Source organism: Babylonia areolata, chromosome 24 (genome assembly GCF_041734735.1).
Source record: "Babylonia areolata isolate BAREFJ2019XMU chromosome 24, ASM4173473v1, whole genome shotgun sequence".
NCBI classification, from domain to species: Eukaryota; Metazoa; Mollusca; class Gastropoda; order Neogastropoda; family Buccinidae; genus Babylonia; species Babylonia areolata.
The window spans coordinates 4,923,750-4,948,648 of NC_134899.1; the positions used below are offsets into that span (position 1 = coordinate 4,923,750).

A 24,899-nucleotide genomic window follows, 5' to 3' on the forward strand; every position below is an offset into this window, starting at 1 on the left:
CCTGGGATCAAAGTGCAGTGGGGTGCATCATAGGTGAGCTAATCACTGCTGTTGCTGTTCTGAATCTGAAATAAAATCAGTAATAAAGAAAGAAACAATATACAGTCAGATAGAAGGAAAGACAGACAAACTGACAAATGGACTGTCAGACAGAGAGATAGACAGTAGATAGCAAGCAGGTAGACAGACTGACGGACAGATAGATTGTCAGACAAAGAGACAGATAGATAGATAGCAGGTAGACAGACAGACAAAAAGAAAGATAGATAGATAACACAGTAAAACGACAGGTCACTGATGTTTTCAATTAGTAGAGAGTTTATCTCCTCCTTTGCGTAATGCGATGGACAAATGTGAGTCACTATCAGTGTGTTTGAAAGAGCGCACAGCGAAACAGAAAAACGAAGTTTTCACACAGGGGAAAGGCAAAAGAGTTTTCCACCTCCAAGCGACAACATGCATTTGGCGGGAAAAAAAAACAAAAACCTGTGCTTGTGTGAGTGGGTGGGTGAGAGGAGGGATAGGTTGTGGTGGTGGAGGTGAGAGAGAGAGAGAGAGAGAGTGTGTGTGTGTGTGTGTGTGTGTGTGATATGTTTTTGGCGAACTGGATTCGAGAAATCCTTGCCACCTCTGCACACTCATATCCGTCGTTCCTGCTTATCTGCCACTGTGTTTATGTTTACGTGCTCTCTCTCTCTCTCTCTCTCTCTCTCTCTCTCTCTTAGATTAGCGTTACTGATGGTTACAGAAAATGTATCATTGATTATGAATATTGCTAACTTTCTGTACGTTTGTAATACTTTTTGTATGAGCAATGTGCATTCCCGTTCTAAAGGCCCATGGTCTGTACAATTAAACCAGTCTCTGCTTCTCTGTCTCTCTGTTTCTGTCTCTGTCTCTCTCTTTGTCTCTTGCACTTCCCTAAAACCAGTTTTCTGTCTGATAAAGACTATTGGCTGAAACAACGGCTGCACTCTTGACAATGAAAAACCGATGTTTTGAGAATAGAGAAGTTATAATGCTAGGATGCAAGTATGGCTCTGAGCACAAAATTTAATATGACAACGATGGAGGAGGTATGGGGGTTGGGTGGTGAGGGTGGGGGTGGGGGTTGCAGCTGGTTTAATCCGGGGTGGGGTTATTAGGAAATTAGTTGGACTGTTGTTCTTTTTCTTTTTTTCTTTTCTTTTGTGTGTGTATGTGTGTGTGTGTGTGTGTGTGTGTGTGTGTGTTTTGGTAGGCAGGTTTGATTTTTGTACAGGCATATTGATGCCACAACAATCTACACTTCCGGTGTTTGTTTGTTGTTTTTTGTTGTTGTTTCTTTGTTTCTTTGTTTGTTTTTACTGACATGACAAAGCCACAACAATTATCTACGGCTCCAAAACACAACAAGTTCCATCAGTTTACCGTACGTCCCTTCATATTTTCTCATGACGTCACATCAAAATCAACGAACTATCTCCCTTGGGTAAAAAATACAACAACAACAACAAAAAAAATAAAAAAAAAAATAAAAAACCTTCCTGGTGGGATGAATCTGACGTGGGGATGCGTTGTTCTTTCAGCTACACCGGTGACAGAGCTGAAGCAGAATTCCCCTATATCCAGGGGAATCTAGATAAGCGACTTACTGTAGAGGCCGCTTGGCGGAAGCGTTTTCGATCCACCCGGCCAAACAAACGGTGAGAGTTATCTTCCTTGCTTACTGGAAGAGCTAGCTGCGAGTTTCGTACCGGACGGTCTGCTAAGTAAAGTTGATGTTCACCGCATTCAAAAAATAAAAGTCTATATTTTTAATTTCTTTTATTTTGTTTTCCTTTGTTTTTTTCTTGAAAAAAGTGGGGTGGAGTGGTTAGGTATAAAGTGTGTGTGTGTGTGTGTGTGTGTGTGTGTGTGTGTGTGTGTGTGTGTGTTCATTTTTGGCTTCAGTTCATCGTTTTCTTTGTTTGGTTTTTCATTTCAAGTGATAATAGTGTGTCTGTACATGTGTGTGATTGTTTGAGTGTATGCGTGCGTATGTGTGTGTGTATGTGTGTGTGCACGTGCGCGCGCGTATTTGTCCGTGCATGGGAAAAAAATAAGAAAAAAGCTGTGCGGTGTGAAGTGTATGCTCTAGTTTGTAATTGTGTGTGTGTGTGTGTGTGTGTGTGCACGCGCGCGCGTGTGTGTGAGAGAGAGACAGAGAGGGTGAGCTGGGGAGCGGCGGGGGGGGGGGGGGGGGGGGCAGAAAGGAAGTTGGACCTACAGCACTGTCAAAACCCCGGAGGGAAGCAGCTTTGAAGTTTGCCCCCAAAGTTTGGGTCGGCCGCTGTTTACCCTCAGGCCGGGGCGGACGGCAAGACCTGAAGGCTCGCCAGGAACAACAGCCAGCCCGGGTAGACAGCCGCCCACCCACCTCTGCACGGAGATAACAATTTCAAAAGAAAGTCGCAACTGTGTGTTTTCATGAGTCAGTGTGTGTGCGTGTGAAACGTCTCCCCTACCTACATGATCAATCTTCATACAAAGAAAACCAGAGTGGTGGTGGTAGTGGTGGGAAAAAAAATAATAAAAACCACTTCGCAGTCTGAAAGAAATGAGCTGATAGGTATGACAATCAAAGAAAAGATCAGCTGTTTTTAGTGTCTTGAGGACTGGACCTAAAAATGATTTTTTTCAAAATAATTTAAGATAAACAACAACAAAAACAATAAACGAGTGCAAGCTTTTCACAAATGTGTGTCGTGAACCGGTGACAAAAAAAAGAAGGAAGAAAAACGTTAGATACATCGAGGACTGACTGCATTTTGGCAAAAGAATAAATACCACAAAACAAAACAAAAAAACAAAAAACAACACAAAAAACAAACAAACAAAAAAAGTGTTATTCGCAAACTGAAGCATGAACAGATAACAAAACCACACAGACACACACCCAAACCTAGCAGTGGAATATCTCGACGATTTACTGCACTGTGCAAGCAAAACTTGTGTCGCGTACATGTGAAACTCCTCCTTGTTTTTCGATCCACGTTGTAAGGATGAAGGAAAATATCAGCAAACCACAAAAGACCAGCCATGCACGAGGACTGCGGATCACCTTCACATATGCAAAGGATTGTTCATCGAGTTCATTGGTGAATTGTGATGTCTCCAATTACTTAGAATCAGTTCTTACAGTGTAGCTTATGAAGTATACAATTCGTATCCATTTAACTCGTGTGTCTTTTCAATGACAACACAGCAATTTGTCTTCGACAACGAATTAAAGAACTGTGCTATTACTGAGTTATTCATAATCCACATGAATCGAAGGAGTCTTTTCAACGACAGGTAAAATTCCATCTTCAGCCTCAAAGCGGGATGAGTGAGGATGGACCATCAGTAATTGACCAAAGACTGTTTATCCAGCCTATCTGCGAAGTTTGACACAGCTGTTGAGCCGTTGGACAAATTCTATGGGGTAACAGGGGTGTCAAAAGACAGGGTGTGTGTGTGTGTCAGGAGTAATGGATCAGTTGTGTGCAGTGAGGGATCAAGTTTGGACCAAACCTCCTCACCTCGACTTTCGCTGACCCCGCTTCCAGCTTTCCGCTTCCTGGTACAGTAGGGATTTTGTGTTTGTACCGTGCATTTCTTCTGTCTCTCTGTCTCTACCTATGCATCTGTCTGTCTGTCTGTCTGTCTCTCTCTCTCTCTCTCTCTCTCTTCTCTCTCTCTCTCTCTCTCTCTCTCTCTCTCTCTCTCTCTCTCTTATAAGGCATTTAATCGAAGAGAGATTGTATTGTCATAAAACTATATTTGCAGTTGGCAGGGTGTTTTTTTTAATATAACAGGCATGTGAAGTACAGAATTGAATATTCATACCTTCATTTCTTAATTAGCTAGACATGTGGCTCGGTGGATGCTGATGTGTCTTATTTGTTGTCTGTTTGTTTGTTTGTTTTATGGGGAATATTGTGTCGTGCATATTACGCTTTTCAAAATGTTATTCATGTTCACTCCCGTTCAAATGGGGCTCTGGCCTTACTGAACAGAATTCTATTTTGTTCTCTGTGTGTCTGTCTGTCTGTCTGTCTGTTCTGTCTGTCTGTCCGTCTCTCTCTCTCTCTCTCTCTCTCTCTCTCTCTCTCTCTCTCTGTCTGCGTCCCTCTCTTTTTCTTGCCATTTTCTCTCTCTCTGTGTGAGTGCTGTCGTTAACTAGAAATGACGGTATTAATTTTAAGGAAATGATTTCAGAATACTTATATTTTGGCTTTGTGAGAAACGGAGAAGGGGACGATAGGCGGGTGGCTCACACACACACACACACACACACACGCACACGCACACACACACACACATATATATATATATATATATATATATATATATATATATATATATATATATATATATACTTACTTACTTACTTACAGAAAGAAGAAGAAACCACAAAAACACTTTGGTGTTAACTAAATTTTCGCCTTTGTTGGCTTGATCACAGTTTTTGCCTCAATGGCTTAAAACACACATGCAGTCCTTTATTTTTAGCCTCTGAGTAAAATTCTCAAAGAACAGAAAAAGAAAATGGATGATATAATTCGAATTAATTACAGTCAGAAAATCATGCAGGGCATGCTGCTGTTGGCCTTAGATTAGAAAATAGAAAAAAATAAAAAGAGATTGAAGATATTTAGAACAGTGTTCACAAAATGTTGGAAAGAAATTCCCCACCACACACATTTTCACCCATCTCTACACGCACAAACACATGCGCGCGCGCGCACACACACACACACACACACACACACACACACACACACATATATATATATATATATATATATATATATATGACGGTATTGATTTTAAGGAAATGATATATATATGTGTGTGTGCGTGTGTGTGTGTGTGTGACTGAACAATGAATTGGTTTTCTTTTTCCATCGGTCAAAGGCCCTTGTACAATGGAGAGGTGTGACGTATGGAGGAGGATGAAGAGCGAGAGGGGGAGAGAGAGAGAGACACACACACACACACACACACACACACACACACACACACACACACACACACAGAGACAGAGATAGACAGAGAGGGAGAGAGACAGAGACAGAAAGACAGACACACAGACATAGAGACACAGAGAGAGGCGGGGGGGGGGGGGGGGGGCAATTGATTCCAAAACCAGTCCGGACTGTGTCACTCAATCGTTTGTGTTTGTCAAAATCGTCGTACATACAGAACATTTAATATCCTTCCTCCGTGTATTCATCTGTGGGTAATGGTCACAGTCCCCCCCCCCCCCCCACCCCCCCACCCCCCTCAAAACGGAACGAGTAGTGTTCACACCAAGACGTGGACGTTCACTCCGCCAGTCACATCAGTAGGGAAGGTTTGCACACCCACTTTCGTCTGATTGTCGTGGAGGTTACCTGGTTATTTTTCAGCAACAACCGTGTACGCATGCGCGTCTCCATTTCCTGTATTTTTCCAGGTCACAGAAAGGCTAAAATTTCGTCGTGGAAATCGCTGTTCTGAGGAAAGGACTTTTGAACATTTTCGTAGAGTGTTTTTTGCAAGTTTACAAGATATATTTGGTTTCATAATTACACCCATTATTTGTTTTAGTCTTCTATGTTTACTTTGAGCATGTTTCTTGTCACATCTCTGCCATTAGGCATTCGAACTGATCTGCCTCAAAGCTGTCCGAACAAAGGCAGCGTACTTTCAGAAAAGCTAGTTTCGGAGGTGGGCTGCCCATGACGTCATATGACCAACTTCGTGCTCTGCAAGCGACGAAGGGTCCATCAAAAAGCAGGCCTGTAAACCCTCCTAAATGCCTATCTGTCTTTTCCCCATTGCAGTGACCTACCCTCATCATTTCTTTAGGGTATTGCTTTCCTTCCACCCCCCACCCCCACCCCTCCGCCCCCTTACCTTCCCCCCCATCAGCTCTGTCACCCTCACCTGTGATGCACGTGCAGAACAACAAGAAGGCAAACTGTGATCGTGAAGACACCCGTGCAGAACGCAATGCTTGTCGGTGTATATTTTCGTTGACATGGGCGGAGAGGGGGGAGGAGGGGGCCTGAAATGAAACTGCGGGCCAACACAACGTCCTGTCTCTGTGTCGCGGAAGCGGCGTGAACCGTGAAATGAAACGTGGAGTGGAGGGTCGGCTGGCCAGGAGTTTTAAAACGATCTGAAGTCCACAGTATTTAACTGGCGTGCGGGTGTGATAGGCGACATCCACGTTTCTTTTCGCCCACTCCGTCCACTTCTCTGTGTGACTGACGGAGTGAACGTCCACGCCTTGTTGTGAACGCTGCTCAGCCCGTCCTGAGGGAGAAACTTGTGGATGTATTGGCAGTGTGTTACCCGTGACCAACACGTCAATGAAGATGTCAGCGCGGGAGGTGAGGGAGGCACAGCCCATGTTGATGTTGATGCTTTTGTGACCGTCAGTTTTCGGAAAAAGAATTATTTTCTTGGTTCAGCGCATACACAGTACGCTTGTATACGTGGGCATTTGTCCGTGCCTGGGAAAAAAAAATCAGTCAGAAAAAAGCTGGGCGGTAGGGAGTGTGTATGCTCAAGTTTGCAATGTGTGTACCCCTTACCCTCATTACATGTATCCTTTACCATCTGCCCTCACTGCGTTGGGTTACGCTGCTGGTCAGGCATCTGCTTGGCAAATGTGGTGTAGCGCATATGGATTTATCCTAACGCAGTGACGCCGCCTTGAGCTACTGATACTGATACTGCATGTCTATCCTTTACCCCCTACCCTCATTATATGTCTATCCTTTACCCCCTACCCTCATTATATGTCTATCCTTTACCCCCTACCCTCATATGTCTATCCTTTACCCCCTACCCTCATTATATGTCTATCCTTTACCCTCTATCCTCATTACATCTGTATCCTTTACCCCCTACCCTCATTCAATCTGTTTTGTATTGTATTGTATTTTCCTTACTCGTCACAACAGATTTCTCTGTGAAACTCGGGCTGCTCCCCCCCCCCCCCCCCCCAGGGAGAGTGCGTCGTTACACTGACAGCGCCACCCTTTTTTTTTTCTTTTTTTGTTGTTGTTGTTGTTGTGCGTGCAGTTTAAATTTGTATTTCCTACAGAATTTTGCCAGAAACAACCCTTTTGTTGCCTTGGCTTCTTTTACGTGCGCTAAGTGCACGCTGCACACGGGACCTCGCTTTATCGTCTCATCGGAATGACTAGCGTCCAGACCACCACTCAAGGTCCAGTGGAGGGGGAGAAAATATGGGCGGCTGAGCCGTGATTCGAACCAGCGTGCTCAGGTTCTCTCGCTTGCTACGCGGACGCGTTACGTCTAGGCCATCACTCCACACCCCTACCCTCATTACATGTCTATCCTTTACCCCTAGTGACCCTCAATACATCCTCATTACATCTGTCTTTTACCGCCTACCCTCATTAATGTCTGTCCTTTACCCCTACCCTCATTACATGTCTACCCCTACCCTCATTACATGTCTATCCTTACCCTCATTACATGTCTATCCTTTACCCTACCCTCATTACATGTCTATCCTTTAGCCCTACCCTCATTACATCTATCCTTTACCCCTTACCCTCGTTACAAGTCTGTCCTGTACCCCCTACCCTCATTACAAGTCTGTCCTGTACCCCCTACCCTCATTACACGTCTATCCTTTACCCCCTACCCTCATTACATCTATCCATTACCCCCACCTTCATTACATGTCTATCCTTTACTCTCTACCCTCATTACATGCCTGTCCTTTACCACTTACCCTCATTACATCTATCCGTTACCCTCTTCCCTCATTACATCTGTTTATCCTTCCACCCCAGCCCTCATCACATCTGTCGGATGGTTCTGTCCTTGCCTACTTCCCCCCCCCCCCCCCCTCGTCTGTCACCATCACACGTGAAGCACGTGCACAACGGAAAAGGAGGAGAGAGAAAACAACAAAACAACAGCTACCCCGAAACGGCACCCATGCAAAACGCTGGGGTTGTCGGTGTGATTCGCTATGGACGCGGGAGAGAGGGTGAGAGGGCCAAAGGGGGAGGGGAGGTGGGTGAAGGGGGGGAGGGGGCAGGACAGCAAAGGCACCGAGGAACTTTGGGCTGATGCTGTGTCGTGTCTGCACAGCGGAAGTAAAGCGGCGTGGCGGGCGAGGCAGTTGAACGTGGGACAAAAGTTTGTAAAAAGGATCACAAGTCCACAAGTTTTAAGGTGTGTGTGTGTGGGAGGAGGAGGTAGGGGGACGGGCGGAGGCGGTGGGGGGGGGGAGGGAGGGTTTGCTCTTCAGTGAAGATGTCCACTTGACTAACAGAAGCAGGCGTTGTCGACTTTTTAAAAAAAATAATAATAAGGAAAATTTTCTTGGACAAACTACGCTCACGCAGTTCTTTGGAGATCGATGTTGTGCTCAGATGAGACTGTGACGTCAAACAAAAAATATACATATGTATATATATACATTGTCTATGTTTTTGCACGTGCAGAACGAGTGACACGGAACTATATGTACTTGCTGCGCGCAATGGTCGCTGTTGACAAACTCAACTTGTGCACACAAAATCTTTTGTCTTTTGACACCACCAGCCCACCATCGCCAGCCCCGATGAAAGGAAAGCAGTCCATTGTTGTTTTTGGACCACTGAGATGGAAACGACGTGCTGTACCTGTAAAGCGAACAATGTGGGTACAACAACAACAGCAGCAATGATGATGATAATAACAACGATAATGATAATAACAACCACAGGAACAACAACAAGAACAACAGCGGCAGCAGCAGCAGCAGCAACAACAATAATGATAACAATAAAAGAAGATGAATGAATGAATGAGTGAATGGCTTTTGTGTGGTCCATCTCTCCATATCGAACGGATGTTCCAACGCTCTGCAGCTCTTCAAAATTATCATTATCGATTGCTATTGGTGATTGACATCTCAGTGTTTCTCACCAGAAAATTCCTCTCCAGACTACTGTTGCTGTTGGGTTGTTTTGTTTTGTTTCGTTTTTAACCCATGACTTATTAATCTCATCTTCCCAGCGTGTTTTGACTGGCAGCATTATTTTCATTGCTTTCCGCTCAGTTTGAGTCAGGTCGACGCTGCCTTCACCCCTTATCGACCATGTCAAAACGCTCTCTTGTGATTTGACAGCTTATTATTATAGCAGACCTGACTGGAAGTTGATGAAAAGAAAAACGAGAGGTGTAGCGTCCACCTTGCATGCAAGTCCCGCTTCATGGGCCCAGCTATCTTATCACCCAGTGACGGCCTTTGTTCACAGTGGTCTTGACTCCAAACCTCCACTGTCAGGCTGTCTTTCTCCACACCTCCTCCCCCCTTGTTCCAAGCAACAACTCAAACTCCCAGTTTCAACTACACCCTCCCACCGTTTTTCTCCTCCACGTTTGTCCGATAAAAACCAGTGATGTCATCGGAGGCGGGGTGTGGTGTGGCCGTGATGCCTGGTCCATTGCCTGGAGTTATTTCCCTTGTGGTGTTCTCGTTGGTGGGCTCAGTTCAGTGGTGAGCAGGATCATTTTTGTCCTTCGTTTGCTGCTGTTGCTGTTGTTGTTTCCATCAGTTGCATCTTGAAGATTCAGTATCAGTATCAGTACCTCAAGGAGGCGTCACTGCGTTCGGTCAAATCCATATACGCTACACCACATCTGCCAAGCAGATGCCTGACCAGCAGCGTAACCCAACGCGCTTAATCAGGCCTTGAGAAAAAATAAAATGAATAAGTAAATAAAATAACATAATTTTTAAAAAATAAAAAAATAATTATAATAATAATAAAATAAATCAAGTAAAAAATAACAAAAATTAAAATTAAAAATAATTTTTAAAAATAATAAAATAAAATAAAATAAATAAATTGATTTTAAAAAAAGATAAATACATAAAAATACTACTACTAATAATGCTATTTAAAAGGCGCAAAATCTTGATTAAGTCAACTCTAGGCGCGCGCGCACGCACACACACACACACACACACACACACACACACAATTATAAGATTCACTTCGCCTCAGTACAACCGTTGCACCAGTGCAATACATGAATTTTATTCTTTTAGTGTTCAACTATTTTGTAATGTTTTCATTAGCTAGTTATTGAGCTGGTTAAGTTTCAGTCTGCACTGTGTTTTTGTCTATATACCTTATCATTTTCATTTCATTTTTCTTATTTCCCCTCAATGCCTGATTAAGCGCGTTGGGTTTCGCTGCTGCTAAGGTATCTGCTTAGCAGATGTTGCGTTTATGGATTTGCCCGAACGCAGCGACGCCTACTTAAGCAACTGAACTGAACTGTACTGTTTTATTTTTTCATTTGCTTTAATATCATACCTATTTGTTACCGATCACAAACAACGTGTTGGAAATCTTTTGAGCATGACAAAATAGCATACAGGTTTGGGATCACAGTCTTCCTCAATGACAAGTTCATTCCACGAAGACAAGTGTTTGTCCACTTCTCTCCATCCGGGCCTCTCGTAACTCTGCGATTCTGGTCCACGTTGCTTTCGTGATTTACTGTCAAGTCAAATCTCAGTTTGCGACTCTGGGAGTTCATGTGGCAAACCTGGCCCGAGGTTGATGAAAAGAAAATCATGGCCCGAGTCCCCGCTACCGAGCTACAGCCAGCCAGCTATCTTATCACAAACTGCTGGCTTTGTGTACAGTGTTGAATCAAACCCTCCGCTCTCAGTCAGCTTTCCACACCTCCGAGCAACTCAAACTCCGAGTATCAACTGCACAACTCCCCCCCCCCCCCCATCCCCCCGACCCCCCCTCCCCGCCTCCCTCAGGGCCCCTCGCCCCCCACTCCCCCTATCCCCGCACCACCACCCCCGCCCCATCCCCCCATACCCCCCTCACCCCTCACCCCCCAGACCCTCACCCCCCCGCCCATCCACCCGACCCCACCCCCTCACCCCCCGTTTTTCTTGCCCATGTTTGTCCGATAACACCATCCACGTAATGTGGGTGTGTGGCCGTGTGGGCCCTTTGATGCCTTGTCCGTGCAGGAGTTAGTTCCCTTACCGTACGAAGCCTTTGGCGACATTAATATTTCGGTTCTTTTTCAGTTTGTGGGTTAGCTGAGTTGAGTATTATTTTGTTATGTATATGTTGTATGTCCAAATTTACCGTTTTGCTTATAATTTGTATGTATCACAGACTTCACCACACTTAATTTCTCTACGAGATAATAAAGGTATTCTGATTCTGAGTAATAATAAGGAGAAGAGGAAGAATAGTCCTCGTGGAACAGCAGCTGGTAGCGGAAACTGTTGATGCGTAAAACTATGACTTAGTCTCAGTGGGATCAGGCCCAGTGGTACCCCAGTGGGATCAGGCCCAGTGGTACCCTCCCTACCCTCGCCACCACCTCACCTGAAGGCGCGGAGAGGGTACAGGTGTGTGTGAGTGTGTGTGTGTGTGTGTGTGTGTACCTGAACAGCTTGGTCAAAGCCGTCATGCGCCCATCCCCAAGGTCGTGTATTCGATCCTCCTGGCGATCAATACCCACCCGAAGGTACTGTCCAGATCCACCTGAATATGGAATCAGTGTCCAGCCGAACGTGTTGTCACTATCCACCCGAAGGAGTTATCAGTATCCACCGGGAGACTTCGACAGCCGACTGTGTTGTCAAGATGCCTAAACGTGCTGTCAATATCCATTAGAATGTGTTGTCAATATACACCCAAACTTGTTGATGTTGTGTTGGTGTTGTTACCCTTCACCCATCCACCCAGAGGTGGTGTCAATACCCGCCAAAGGAGCTGTCAATATCCATCTGAGGTATTGTCAATGCCCACCCGAATATGTTGTCAATATCCACCCAAACGTGTTATAAACATCCACCCGAATGGGTTGTTAGTGTTTATACTAGTCTATATCGGTCCATTACCACCTGAAAGTGTTGTCAATATCCACGGAAGGAGTTGTCGATATGCACCCGAAGGTATCGTCCATGCCCAACCGAATGTAATTGTCAATATCCACCCGAATGTGCAAAAAAAAAAAAAAAAATCCACCAGAATATTTTGGTCAGCATGCACCCGAATAAGTGGAGTGTTTGCCTAGAGGTAACGCGTCCGCCTAGGAAGCGAGAGAACTGAGCTCACTGGTTCGAATCACGGCTCAGCCGCCGATATTTTCTCCCCATCCACTAGACCTTGAGTAGGTGGTCTGGACGCTAGTCATTCGGATGAGACGATAAACCGAGGTCCCGTGTGCAGCATGCACTTAGCGCCACGTAAAAGAACCCGCGGCAACAAAAGGGTTGTTCCTGGCAAAACTCTGTAGAAAAATCCACTTCGATAGGAAAAACAAATAAAACTGCACGCAGGAAAAATATGGGTGGCGCTGTAGTATAGCGACGCGCTCTCCCTGGGGAGAGCAGCCCGAATTTCACACAGAGAAATCTGTTGTGATAAAAGGAACTACAAATACAAATCTGTTGCCACTATCCACCGTGATGCCTTCAGTTTCCTCCATACGATTGTATTTTTGTTGCAGTGCTGTTGTTTAGACAGAACCCCAACACTCCAGTCAACACAGAGTTGATGTCTACGTCGATCACATGGTATATCTGGGGTGGGTGAGGACTTTGAAACTCGAACGTAACCTACTGATCCCGCCGTCTGCTACAGGGAGTTAAAATGCAGTTGATAAGTTTCACTTTCGTCTGCTTGATCAGTTTGACCATACATAGAGAGAGGGTGTGTGTATGTGTGTGTGTGTGTGTATGAGTGCTTATGTGTGTGTGTGTGTGTTTATATGTGTGTGTATATGTGTGCTTATGTGTGTGTGTGTATGTGATGTGTGTGTGTATGTGTGGGTGTGTGTTTATATTGTGTGTGTGTGCGTGTGTATGTGATGTGTGTGGGTGGGTGTGTGTGGGTGCCCCGCTCAGTGGACAAAGATGGCTGAAACGAAAACAGCATCAGAAGTTTAAAAGCTTCTGATCAGAAACAAAGCCGTGTTGACTAACATTCTAATACTCAATTAATATTTTTCAAACGTGTCTTGCGAGTACGCGCACGTGTGTGTGTGTGTGTGTGTGTGTGTGTGTGTGTGTGTGTGTTAAGGGGCGCGAACACACTTTATCTTTATTTCTCACACCCACCCTTACCATACCGTCCCCCACTCTTCCCCCAATTTATTTTTCACCTTTTTTTTTTATTTTTTTTTTATTTACCCTTCCCTACCTTATATTCTTTTCTCCTCCCCCCCCCCTCCTGCCCCCCACCGCCGCACACCCACCCCTCCACCCTGTCCACCTTCCATCCTCGATCTTTTTTCCTTCCTTTTTTTTCGTCTCTTTTTTTTTCTTTTCCTCCTCTATTCCTTCGTGCGATATCTCACCAGCGCCCGGTAGCCGGTGGTAACGTCGGCGACTTGCGACAAGTGAATTGATTAATTTTCGTCCAATGCCGGCTGCTCCCAAGATAACAGCAACTATTGCCAGTGTGTGTGTGTGTGTAGGGGGGGGGGGTGAGGGGGGGTTTGGGGGGGTCAGCCGTCTCTCTATTTCTCTCTCTTTCTCCCCTCCCCCCCCCCTCTCTCTCTCTCTCTCTCTCTCTCTCTCCTGGGGACTCTTCAGACCCTGTGGGCGGCCTCTCCAGAGAGCAAAGCAGAGCCGCGGGGTGTTGGTTAGTCCATACTTGCCGTGCTGCAGGCGTTGGGAGTTTGTAGGGGTCCACATGTAATTGCCAGCGCCTTGGTCCGTTCTTCGGGGATTAAAGTTTCCTGTCTAGAAAGACTGTTTTGTTTTCTTAGTCATTTATTTGTTTTTTTGTATTTTATTTTTGTTTTCATTTTTGTTTTTTATTTATATGATTTGTATTTTGTTTTTACTCTTTGGCGAGGACCAGTTCTCAGCTTGTTGCTGGTGTTGTTTTGAAGAACCTGTTGCAGATGGTGGGTGGAAGATGTGAAAAGTCGCTTCGCCACTGCGCGTGAAATTAGATTTGTTGGTGGTGTTGTTTTTCTTCCTGGGGTGTATAGGTAAGTTGTTGTTGTTTTTTTTAACGTTTTATTTATCTTCTGACTTATCTTTGTTTGTTTGTGCTTTTTATTTATTCTTTTTTATTGTTGTTGTTGCTGCAGTTTATTTTTCTTGTTCTTGTTCTTCTGCTTCTTCTTCTTCATGATTGTCATTATTATTGTTATCATCATCATCATAATATCCTTCATCATCATCATCATCATTATGATGATGATGTTGATAATGATGATGATGATTATCATTATTATTATTATTATTATTATATATTCGTTGATTTGTTGGCTTCATGGAATTACCTGACATTGGAACAGGTTCAAGTTTTGGTGGGGTTTGGTTGGTGGACAAGATGGCCAGACTGGTTAATTAAAAAGGATTGTCTTGTTTTTGTTTTGTTTTTGTTTTTTGTGTTTTGGTTTCTCTGTCTCTGTCTCTGTCTCTCTCTCTCTCTCTTAGAGAGAGAAAACATTACATTCAGATATGAAACCAACAGACCGTTGATAAAAGTCCACTGCACTTTTTTCACCTGTCCGGTTCTGTCTTATTTTATTTTGTTTCTTTTTTACCTTCTTTTTTTTTTTTTTACATCCCATGCCGGGTCTCACAATGGAATGAGTTCATGATTTTTGGGTAGAGTTTGGTTAGTGAATAGGGTAGTGACTAATTAACAGATGGTCTTCTAATTTGTTTTTTGTTGTTGTTCGGGTTGGTTTGTTTTTTGTGTGTTTTGTTCTCCTCAAGTACGTTTTATGATACCCCATGTATCTTTTCAGGTTCATGAGGTGTGTGTTTTTTGTTTTTGTTTTTTGTATTGTTTTGTTTTTCAGTTATTTTTCGGACACAGAAACATGCTGTAATTTTTCTTGGTTCATAATCACACATTATTTCGTTTTCTCTTTTTATATCTGATACATTTCTTGATTTATTCAATGACATGATTTTTTTTTTTTAATTGTTCTCTCTTACCCATGTTTTAAATCATATGCATATGTTTGGGTGGGGATGTTTAAGTGGGTGTTTTAGCGCTATTGTAAAGCGCATAGAGCTTCAAGAATATGTGCTATAGCAAGATGTCTCTATAAATAGATAAATAAATAAATAAATCTCAAGACTATCATTAGCTGTTCAGATTCTTAACAAATCGGGAGCGAAAGCAACACTGACTTGAAGTTGTGTACCTTGTGAATGGAGAGAGTTACCACTCTTTACTATTTGTTAAGGTTCTTGTTCTTTTGGTTGGTTTGTTTTTTCTCTCTCCTCCATTCCTTTTCCTTTCCGGTTGGTATCATGTCAGTTGGTTTCCAGGACACAGGCAATCCTCTGTGAATCGCTCACACCAAGCCAGGATCTGACACAATAGAGGCAGTAAGAAACGTTGGTTATAAATAAAACTGGGATCAGATGTGAGCTGGTTACCACCTTATCTGTTAGACTGAAAGTTCATTCCAGGACGTTCCTTTGTCTCGCACTGTTTGTCTGGTACTGTCTTCTTTTTTTCTTTTTTTTTTTTTTTTTCTTTCTGCACAGCAGCTGTATTTCCTTCTGATAAACGGGGAGCTTGTGGTTGTCATAACTCGCATGTACAATAAGTACATGATTTGTACTTTGGCAGTCCTTCTCAAACTGGATCCCAGAACTTTCTCTGTGTGTCTGTACACAACTTCGTTGGGATTTCTGTTTTTATAGCACTGCTCCTTCCTTTTCTTTTTCTTGGATCTGTGCATGATTGTATTATTGGGGGTGGGGGTCTTTTGTTGGTGGATCTCCAGGATTTCCTCTGTTCAACTTCTTTCCTCTGACACTGATTACCGAATGATAAGCGTGCGTATACTCACAAGTAGTGGTGGATTTTAGCAGGCGCCCACGTTTGTTGACCATGGGGATCGAACAAAGTCCACCGTTTGTCCAGCAGGCACTGGCAGGATTTCGTTCAAGTCAGGAACCTCACGCGGACATTTTCAGTTCTCTGGCCGGTTGGCTGTCGCGCCCCGTGCCGTTCATGCTTTAAAATCCCCGTTGATGACATTATCTGAAGTATTCTGTTCTGTTTCAGTGCTGTACACTAAGGCCTCAAGGCCTGATCAGCGCGTTGGGTTTGTGCAAAGATCGGGTTCTGTGCTGACGGGCATAGCAGCCAGGTTGTTAAAATCTGAGGGTCCTGGGTTCGAATCACGGTCACGATCCCTGATGGGTTAAGGGTGGATAATTTTTTTTTTCTGATCTCCCAAATTAACAGATGTGTATATTCCTTGTATTATTCTCATTTCTCACGTTTTTTTTCCTTTTGAAAATGCAAACATGGTTTTTAAAAAATCCCTTTTCTTAAATCACCCACAGAGCCACACGCACATATACCGTGAGTGTCAGAATGACAAAAATATAAATTACTGACAACGATTTCTGCAATTTACGTTTTGAGTGCGCCATATGCTATGCTTGTTGTTGTTCATAATCATGTACACTTAGATTTATAGGTACTCTTTTCCTAAAGTTTTGATAAAATTGTGTTTGGACCAAAAATTACGACACAGGGCTTCTCTCTGTTTGGGTTTGAGGACAATTGAATCATGGCACCCGCGTGCACGTGGTGGAGAGAGTAGCACGTGCCTGTCACGTGACCCTCTGAGTAAGCAGTCCTTGGAAGGGGACGGGTCCTGGAAGATTCTTTGAAATCCGGTTTGTTTGTTTGTTTGTTTGATTGTTTGATCTCTTGGCCGTTACCAACTCTGCGTTTTCAGCATGAGCCATCTATTTATCCTTTGCCTTTTGCAGTTCATGAATCATATTAATTCTGCTTCTCAGCTTTGTGTCTTGGGTCGTTTCTCTCTCATTTACATGTGTTTGTGAACATTTATGTTTCTTGTTAATGCTGAGAGATTCACTATGAATAAAAAATAGCTCCCACAAAGAATCTCTTTGGTTTCCCAGTTCTCCGGCGTTACACGGTTTGCTTTTGATTTCTGTGTGTTTTGTTTTTTTTGGGGGGAGGGGGTTTCATGGGTGAAAGCGGTTTGGATTTCTCTCTCTCTCTCTCTCTCTCTCTTCGAGGTTTTTGTTTAACATGAAATCTTTTGATTTTGGATAATGCAGTTATTTCAGTTTGTTTATTTAATGTTTGTTTTCCTTTTTTTTTTTCTTTTACGTTCTTGTCGCGTGTTTTTTGGGGTTTTTTTTGTTTGTTTGTTTTTTTTAAAGTTTTATCAGTTAATTCACTTGTCGGTTTATCAAACTGTACAAAACATTTTTTTTCTTGTTTTTTTTTTTTTTGTTTTTGTTTTTTTTTTGTTTTTTTTTTAAACATGCTGTCTTTTTGGTTTGAAGAGAATTTTATTCTAGAATAATAACAATGCCAATACATCACAGTACATGATCAGCTGTACCACTTTTGTTGTACGTATGTCTAACTATACATATTATATTTCCCCGCTTTCTTTGAGATTCCCATTTCGGTGGTTTCACGGCTCTGTTCATGGACTGTTCATTTGAATGGATAAGAATTGTACGGGTATTTTCTGTTTCTTTGATCTTTCTCTTTTGCTGTTGTTTGTTTGTTTTTGTTTGTTTTGTTTGTTTTATGGTGTGGTTGCGTTTTTTGTGGGGGGGTTTTCGGGGGAAGGGGGGCGTGGTTGTTTGTTTGGTGGGGTTTTTTGTGTGTGTGGTGTTTTTTTTTTTTGTTTTTTTTCTTCTTCTTCTTCTTTTACTTTCAACTGTTCACTTTTTAAACGATTATTGTTTGTATAAAAAATATATGGATTTGTTTCTTTCTGATAATATGGTCCCTTTTTTATTTGACGGATTTTTTACTTTTTCTAATTATTTTACTTTGAAAGAATTTCTTTTGTTTAACGCTCTAGTTTTTTTAGGTTAAATATTTCTTACGTTTTTAATTGGGGGGAAAAAACTGAACAGTTTCTGTAAACTTGCTTCTGTGCTTGAGATAGCTTTTACGATTGCACATACCCAGGCTATCCATCGCATTACAGAAATATTTGCTGATACTAGACTTATCATGCATTGGTGCGGACTTTATACTTTTATATCTTTCTTTTTTTTAAATTTTTGAATCACTTGTGTAAACAAAGTAAGTCTGTGTTTTAACCCGGTGTTCGGTTGCTGTTAGAGGCGTTTGATTGGCTAAGAGCGGGCCAGACTAAGAGGGGCGTTTTTTCACTGTTAGCCGCGCGAAATTTGGCCAAACAGAGCAAACCATAGGCCTAGTTTGCATCAGTTTGACATGGTAAGTATATGTAAACACCAAACATGGAGTATAATACAAACTCCTCCTTTCGGTTGCTCTGTGTCTGTGGTAAACTTTAACGTTGCCATTTTCTCTGCAAATATTTTTTCAGTTGACACCAAATTTGGCGTAAAAATAGGAAAAATTCAGTTCTCTCCAGTCATCTTGTTTAAAACAATACTGCACCTCTGGGATGGGCACACAAAAAAATAAGAAAAGAAGCCAAATTAATATGCAAACTGAATTTACTGTTATATATATTTTTTTTTCTCTAAACTTGGCACTTTGATCTGATATTCTGACACAACAACAAGAGCAGTCATTTTTATCATTTTTTGTTCAAACAGGAACTACTTTTGCTAAGCATGGAAGTTATATTTATTTTGCATGTCTTTTTGCAGATAGTAAAAAAAGGGAAATTAATCTGTAATTAATGCTAGGGGGGTTAATTTGCTTTAAACTGATCTTTCTCATCTTAGACATTACATTTTGAAATTATACCCAATACATATAAAGCTTGTGTGTTTTACTCTCAGTGTACAGGGATTTCACTATGTTCATTCGCCCAAGTGGTCTTTTTCGAAAAATACTAAAATCAATACTACGAGTGGACTTTATAGATCTATTGGCTGAGCCCTGAAGGTCATGGGCAAAAATCAGTTGCGTACACATAATTATACATATTCAAAGCGCGTGCTCATATTCCTCGCGAACGCGATCGAATGACGCCATTTTGTTTCAAGTTGTTGACCAGCCCGTTCAATTTTATATTCAATCGACAATACACGATAACATGTGATGGAAAGTTGGAGAAGGAGACCGTTAAATATTTATTCAGATAAAGATTTGTGAACGCCTCATCACTTACTGGATTATGCCCCACGTTAAATATTTATTCAAAGATTTGTGAACGCCTCATCACTTACTGGATTATGCCCCAAACTGCCATAAAAATATTAACAAAATCAGTCGGAATTCACAGTTAAAGATAATAAACCATGAGAGTTAATACTCTTGATGAAACGTAAAAATTTCCAATCTTGACTTTTCTCAAAATGAAGTCCTTTTCACTTCATACGACGTTTAGAAGTACTTGTACTTGGCTCTACATGTTATTAGTTTAACAAAATACTCAATTTTCATATCAACTTTAAAACTATAAAACTAGAATGAACATAAAAGAGAAATTGAATCGACCGTGTCGTACATTCCCGGCGGGTGTAACTAAACTTGTACGTCTTTCTAGATCCAGAGAAAACGGCTAAATGTTGCAGTGTGATTGCGGCGATAGCCACATCTGCTTTACCGCGGACCTAAAAAGAATTTTAAATTGCCCTAAAAGATGTTTTGAATGCCAAAGATACACCAGAATAATATTTAAACAGCGTTCTCACTGCGAATACCGCGGCAATCGATTTATCGCCCTTTAAAAAAGCATGTTTAAATATCAAATTTTCGAACGTCAGATAAGGAGTCACGATAGTGTAGTGGGTAAGACAGTTTCTTCTCACCCGAACACGCGGGGTTCGAATCTGCCGTCAGGATTTTTTTTTTTTTTTTAACCCGAGACTTTATAATAACAATTACAGAACACATTTCAACGATTAATTTTTTTTAATTATTTTGTGTGTGTGTGTGTGTCTCACAAGTGAGTCTTGAAGGCCTTGCCTCTCTTGTTATTCTTATTTTCGTTGAGCAGACTGTGCAAGTGTTGCTTATGTTTAAATCCTTCCAAAACTGCAGATTATTACACTGTTAACTTTTTTTTTTGTAACAGAAGAAGCCTCTTTCGTTATGACCCACCCTCTCCGTCGTGGCGTGGAAAAGCTATTTTCTGCCTGACTGATTTATTTGAAGCCAGAAATCCATCTTTTCCTTCCGAACTTCCCCTTCACACTTCCTCCCCTTCCCTCCCCCCCCAACCCCTCTTTCTCTCTTTCTTTCTGTCTCTCTCTCTCTCTGTCTCTCTCTGTGTCTCTCTGTGTCTCTCTCTCTTTCACATTTTAAGGGTGGTGGGAAAGGGGGCTCTTTTTTTATTCTTTCTTTTTTTAACCTACTTTGTCGAGTCACTGTTAAGTGAGCAATCGACAACTTGCGTGGTTTTTTGTTTGTATGTTTGTTTATTTGTTTTTGTTTGTTTGTTTTTCTTTTGTTGTTGTTGGTTTGTTTGTTTGTTTTTTGTTTGTTTGTTTGGTTTTGTTTGTTTGTTTGTTTGGTTTTGTTTTGTTTTCGCTGTGTAATGAGAATTTTTTTCTGTAACTGAAATGTAAGCACGGAGATAGAATAGATGCTAGACGGATATGTTTGCTGATGGTTTTATGTGTTCGAATGTGTGTTTGTGGAGTGGATTAGAATGCGTTTTAAGGGAGAGGGTGCTAAAGGATCCGGCAAGGGGGGGTCCCAAAGGGAAGGGGGGGAGTATGGGGGGGGGAGCAACTTGTATATGTTTTCATAAGTAGTATGCTGCTTTGTACTTACATAATCATATACAGAGGATTTTTGTTTGTTTTTTGTTTGTTTGTTTCTTTGTTGTTTTTTTTTGTTTATTTCAGAAGTCAGCTACTCAGTTACTGAATGCTATGTTCGTTTATATTTGTTGATTCATTTGGGGAAATCTTGGTGGCTTATGTCAGATCGTTTATATTTGTTGAGTCATTTGGGGAAATCTTGGTGGCTTATGTCAGATCGTTCATATTTGTTGATTCATTTGGGGAAATCTTGGTGGGTTATGTCAGTTCGTTGTGTTCCGCCCTGTCACTGGCGCCGTCACTGTGGGGTTACTCTTCCGCCGATAAATCCCGGGTCATTCACGATAATGATGATAATGAAAAGAAGAAGAAGAAGAACACATTATCATAATAATGAAGAAATTAATAATTATGAATAATAACAATAATAATCCCGTACCGCACGGCCATGCTCAGGTTGGTTTCTTTGCAGGCAGTCCAGAGTCAGCGATGGACGTTAGGTCGACAGGAGACGTCACACTTTTTAATAATAATAATAATAATAATAATAATAATGATGAAGTGCTGTTCCATAGCGCTGTTTCCTCACAGAGAGGATCAAGGCGTTTTACAAATTGAAATATAACAATAACGAAACAATTCTCAAGATAATTCAAATAACAAACAATCACTTGAGGAACAGTCATAATGGTTCCTGAGCATCTATGAGACACGTCCATGTATAATTATCTAGCTTATGGGTTTTGCTTTCATCCTGGGGGCTGCAACAGCGAGTTCTTCCTGTCTCCCGTGATTTCACTCCTCCTTGTGGATGCCGGGGTCCTGTCAATGTACAGTATTGTATTTCTCTTTTTATCACAACAGATTTCTCTGTGTGAAATTCGGGCTGCTCTCCCCAGGGAGAGCGCGTCGCTACACTACAGCGCCACTCTTTTTTCTTTCTTTTTTTAATTTCCTGCGTGCTGGTTCATTTGTTTTTCCTATCGAAGTGGATTTTTCTACAGAATTTTGCCAGGAACAACCCTTTTGTTGCCGTGGGTTCTTTTACGTGCGCAAAGTGCATGCTGAACACGGGACCACGGTTTATCGTCTCATCGGAATGACTAGTGTCCAGACCACCACTCAAGGTCCAGTGGATGGGGAGAAAATATCGGCGGCTGAGCCGTGATTCGAACCAGCGCGCTCAGATTCCCTCGCTTCCTTGGTGGACGTATAACGATACACGATAATCCCCAACCCACATAGAATCCCCTTACTTACTTAGGCCCTTCGCTGTCTGTGCAGCATAGACCATCAGTGACGTTTCTCCACAGAACTCGACTCTGGGCTGTCCTTTCTGCATCCCTCCAGCTGGATCACAGCCTCTTTAGCTCTTCTTCAGTGCCCCGCCTCCAGCTGTTCTTTGGCTGTCCTCTCTCCCTTGTCCCCTGGGGGTTCCAGGTCAGGGCCTGGCGTGTAGTACTGGATGGCGATTTCCTCAAGGTATGGCCAATCCATCCCCAATTTTCATCTCAGGATCTGTTTCTTCACTGGTTCCTGTCGCCCTCTTTGCCACAGGTCCTCGTTATTAATTTTGTCTGGCCAGCAGATCTTAAAAATGTGCCTCGGACAACTGTTGATAAAGTCTGGATTTTATGTAGCATTTTGTGAAGAGGCGGGTTTTCAGGCCAGACTTGAAAGAGCTGAGTGCGGAGACCTGACGAAGCGAAAGAGGAAGTTCCTTCCAAATGCAAGGTCCAGAGACAGAGAAAGAACGGCGTCCAACAGTGGAGTGTTTGAATCTGGGTACGCGGAAACAGTGTGGATCCGAAGCAGACTGTGGGTGTAGCTGCTGCACTATGGCTGTCGTTGCACGCAGTTTGCTCTTCCAGCGGCTTTCCTTTTCTGCTCTCTCTTTGCCCAGAGTTAATAATAATAATAATGGTACTTATATAGCGCTGAATCTTGTGCATAGACAAATCTAAGCGCTTTCGCACCAGTCATTCTCACGCACGCATAACTCTAAAACTGGAGAAACTAAAGAACAGGAAGAGGCAGGGAAGGGAGGCTATTTTGGGAAGAGGTGGGTTTTAAGGCCAGACTTGAAAGAGCTGAGCGCGGAGACCTGACGAAGCGAAAGAGGAAGTTCATTCCAATTGCAAGGTCCAGAGACAGAGAAAGAACGGCGGCCAACAGTCGAGAGTTTGAATCTGGGTATGCGTAAGTGGAGTGGATCCGAAGCTGATCGTAGTGAGCGAGATGGAGTACAGGTTATTTTCTCTCAGCTGACATGGTTTGGTTTCGGGGCGGGGGGCTTGTCGGTCTGTGTGTTGTCAGACCAGATGTTGAAGGGGTGGCATAGAAAGCGACAGGAGTACATAAATGCATGGGGCGATATATAGCACTCTATCATCATTATCATCATCGTCGTCGTCTTCATCGTTATTGTTGTAGTTACTGTTATTATCATCATCGCCATCATCATTATCGTCTTAGTAGCAGTGGTGGTAGAAGTTGTGGTGGTAGGGGTAGTAGTAATAATTGTAGTAGTAGTAGTAGCGGTTGTTAATGGCAGTAGTAGTAATAGTATCATTGTCATTATCATTATTATGATTATTATTATCACTCGCCAACAGGTTGATTTCACCAAAAGCCGAACGACACAGCCCAGCACAGCACAGCACCGCTCAACCCCGCCAGGCTCACCTCTCAGCGAACCCCCTCCAAAGAAAACACCATGGACACTTCCTTCTACCCCCACCACCCCCAGGCCGCCGCCCTCTACCCGCGGGACGTCCACAGCACCAGTAACAGCAACAGCGGTGGGGGGTACGGAGGGTCCGGGGGCATGATGGGTGGAGGAGGGGGAGTGGGGGGCGGGGGCATGGGGGGAGGGAGCAGCGCCCCTTACGGCGGCCCCCACCACCTGCACAGCCACCCCCACAACCAGCCCCCGGCCTGTTACTACGCCAGAGGATCCGCCACTTCCGCCGCAGCCGCCGCCGCCGCGGCTGCCCACATGGTGTTCGGGGGTCAGTCCATGTCGGTGGTGGATCCCATGGGGGTCGGGGTGGGGGGCCTGGGGGGGCTGGTGGATCCTGGACTGATGGTGGAGGTGGGTGACGGGTCCCCGTCTGACGGGGGAGGAGGAGGTGGTTACAACCTGGGAGGAGGAGGAGGAGGAGGGGGTTCCCACCCGTTGGCCCACCATCCCCACCACCACCACCAGCACCACAACTCGTCCTCGCTGCATCCTTCACAACAGCAGCAGCAGCAGCAGCATCACCACCATCTGCAGCACCAGCAGGACCTTCATGACTATAATCACCACCACCACCATCAACAACACCACCACCACCACCAGCATCACGGAGTGTCCTCCATGACGCCAACCAGCCAGCAGAGACACGCCCCTCACGGACTGTCCTCGTCATCCCCCATGCTCAGCAGCCCCGTCCCCGCGCATATGCAACCACACCAACCACAACCACAACAGCAACAACAGCCTGGCCCAGGCACCACCCCCACCCCCACCAGCCTCCCCCCTCCACACTCCTCCTCCTCCTCCCTCCTCCTGGAGACGGCCGGCATGGCTTCCCCCCCTCCTGCCCCCTCCTCCTCCTCCTCCTCCTCCCCTTCCCCGCCGGGGATGCTAGGGATGCAGCAGCCCCCTCCCGCCCACTCCCAGCAACAGCAGCATCATCAGGGGATGGTGGTGGGGGTCCACGGGGCAGCACACACGCCCGCCACGACCCAAGGCGGTGAGCAGCAAGCACAGCAGCAGCAGCAGCAGCAGCAGCAGCGACTGCAGTTCCCGTGGATGAAGACGACCAAGTCCCACGCCCACCAGTGGAAGGCTCAGTGGCCAGGTGGGTGGTGGAATGGGAATGAGCGAGAGGAGGGAGGGAGGGGTTCGGGGGGGGGGGGGGGGGGGCTTGTGTTGTGTGCTTCTGTTTGTTCCAGGGTTGGGCTGGGTTGCGTTGTCTTCTGTTCCTTTCTCCTCTCTTCTCTTCCATTCTCTTTTTTTCCTCTCCTCTCTTTTCTCTTGTCTTCCCCTTCTCTCCTAGGCTTCTCCTCTTTACTCCTCCCTCTTCTCCTGTTCTCCTCTCTTTTTCTTTTCCTCACTTTTCCTCTCCACTTCTGTCTGATCTCTTTCCTTCTCCTCTCTTCCCTTCCCTTCTTTTCTCTTTCCTGATTTTCT

General features: G+C 43.9%; 1 protein-coding gene across 4 annotated transcripts in view; it reads left to right on the top strand.

Annotated features, from left to right (window-relative positions):
* The first annotated feature begins 2,825 nt into the window (after window positions 1-2,825).
* LOC143299024 (uncharacterized) overlaps window positions 2,826-24,899 on the top strand; it is a 72,226-nt gene continuing 50,152 nt past the window's right edge. The window contains exons 1-3 of one of the 4 annotated variants that reach the window (XM_076612103.1): window positions 2,826-3,583; window positions 13,915-14,016; window positions 23,335-24,567. In XM_076612103.1, coding sequence (XP_076468218.1) covers window positions 23,436-24,567 — 1,132 coding nt within the window. In that variant the 5' untranslated portion in view covers window positions 2,826-3,583; window positions 13,915-14,016; window positions 23,335-23,435. Of the gene's footprint in view, window positions 3,584-13,695; window positions 14,017-16,568; window positions 16,691-23,334; window positions 24,568-24,899 lie in introns of those variants that run through there. The other 3 variants (XM_076612104.1, XM_076612102.1, XM_076612105.1) reach the window with 3 other exon arrangements.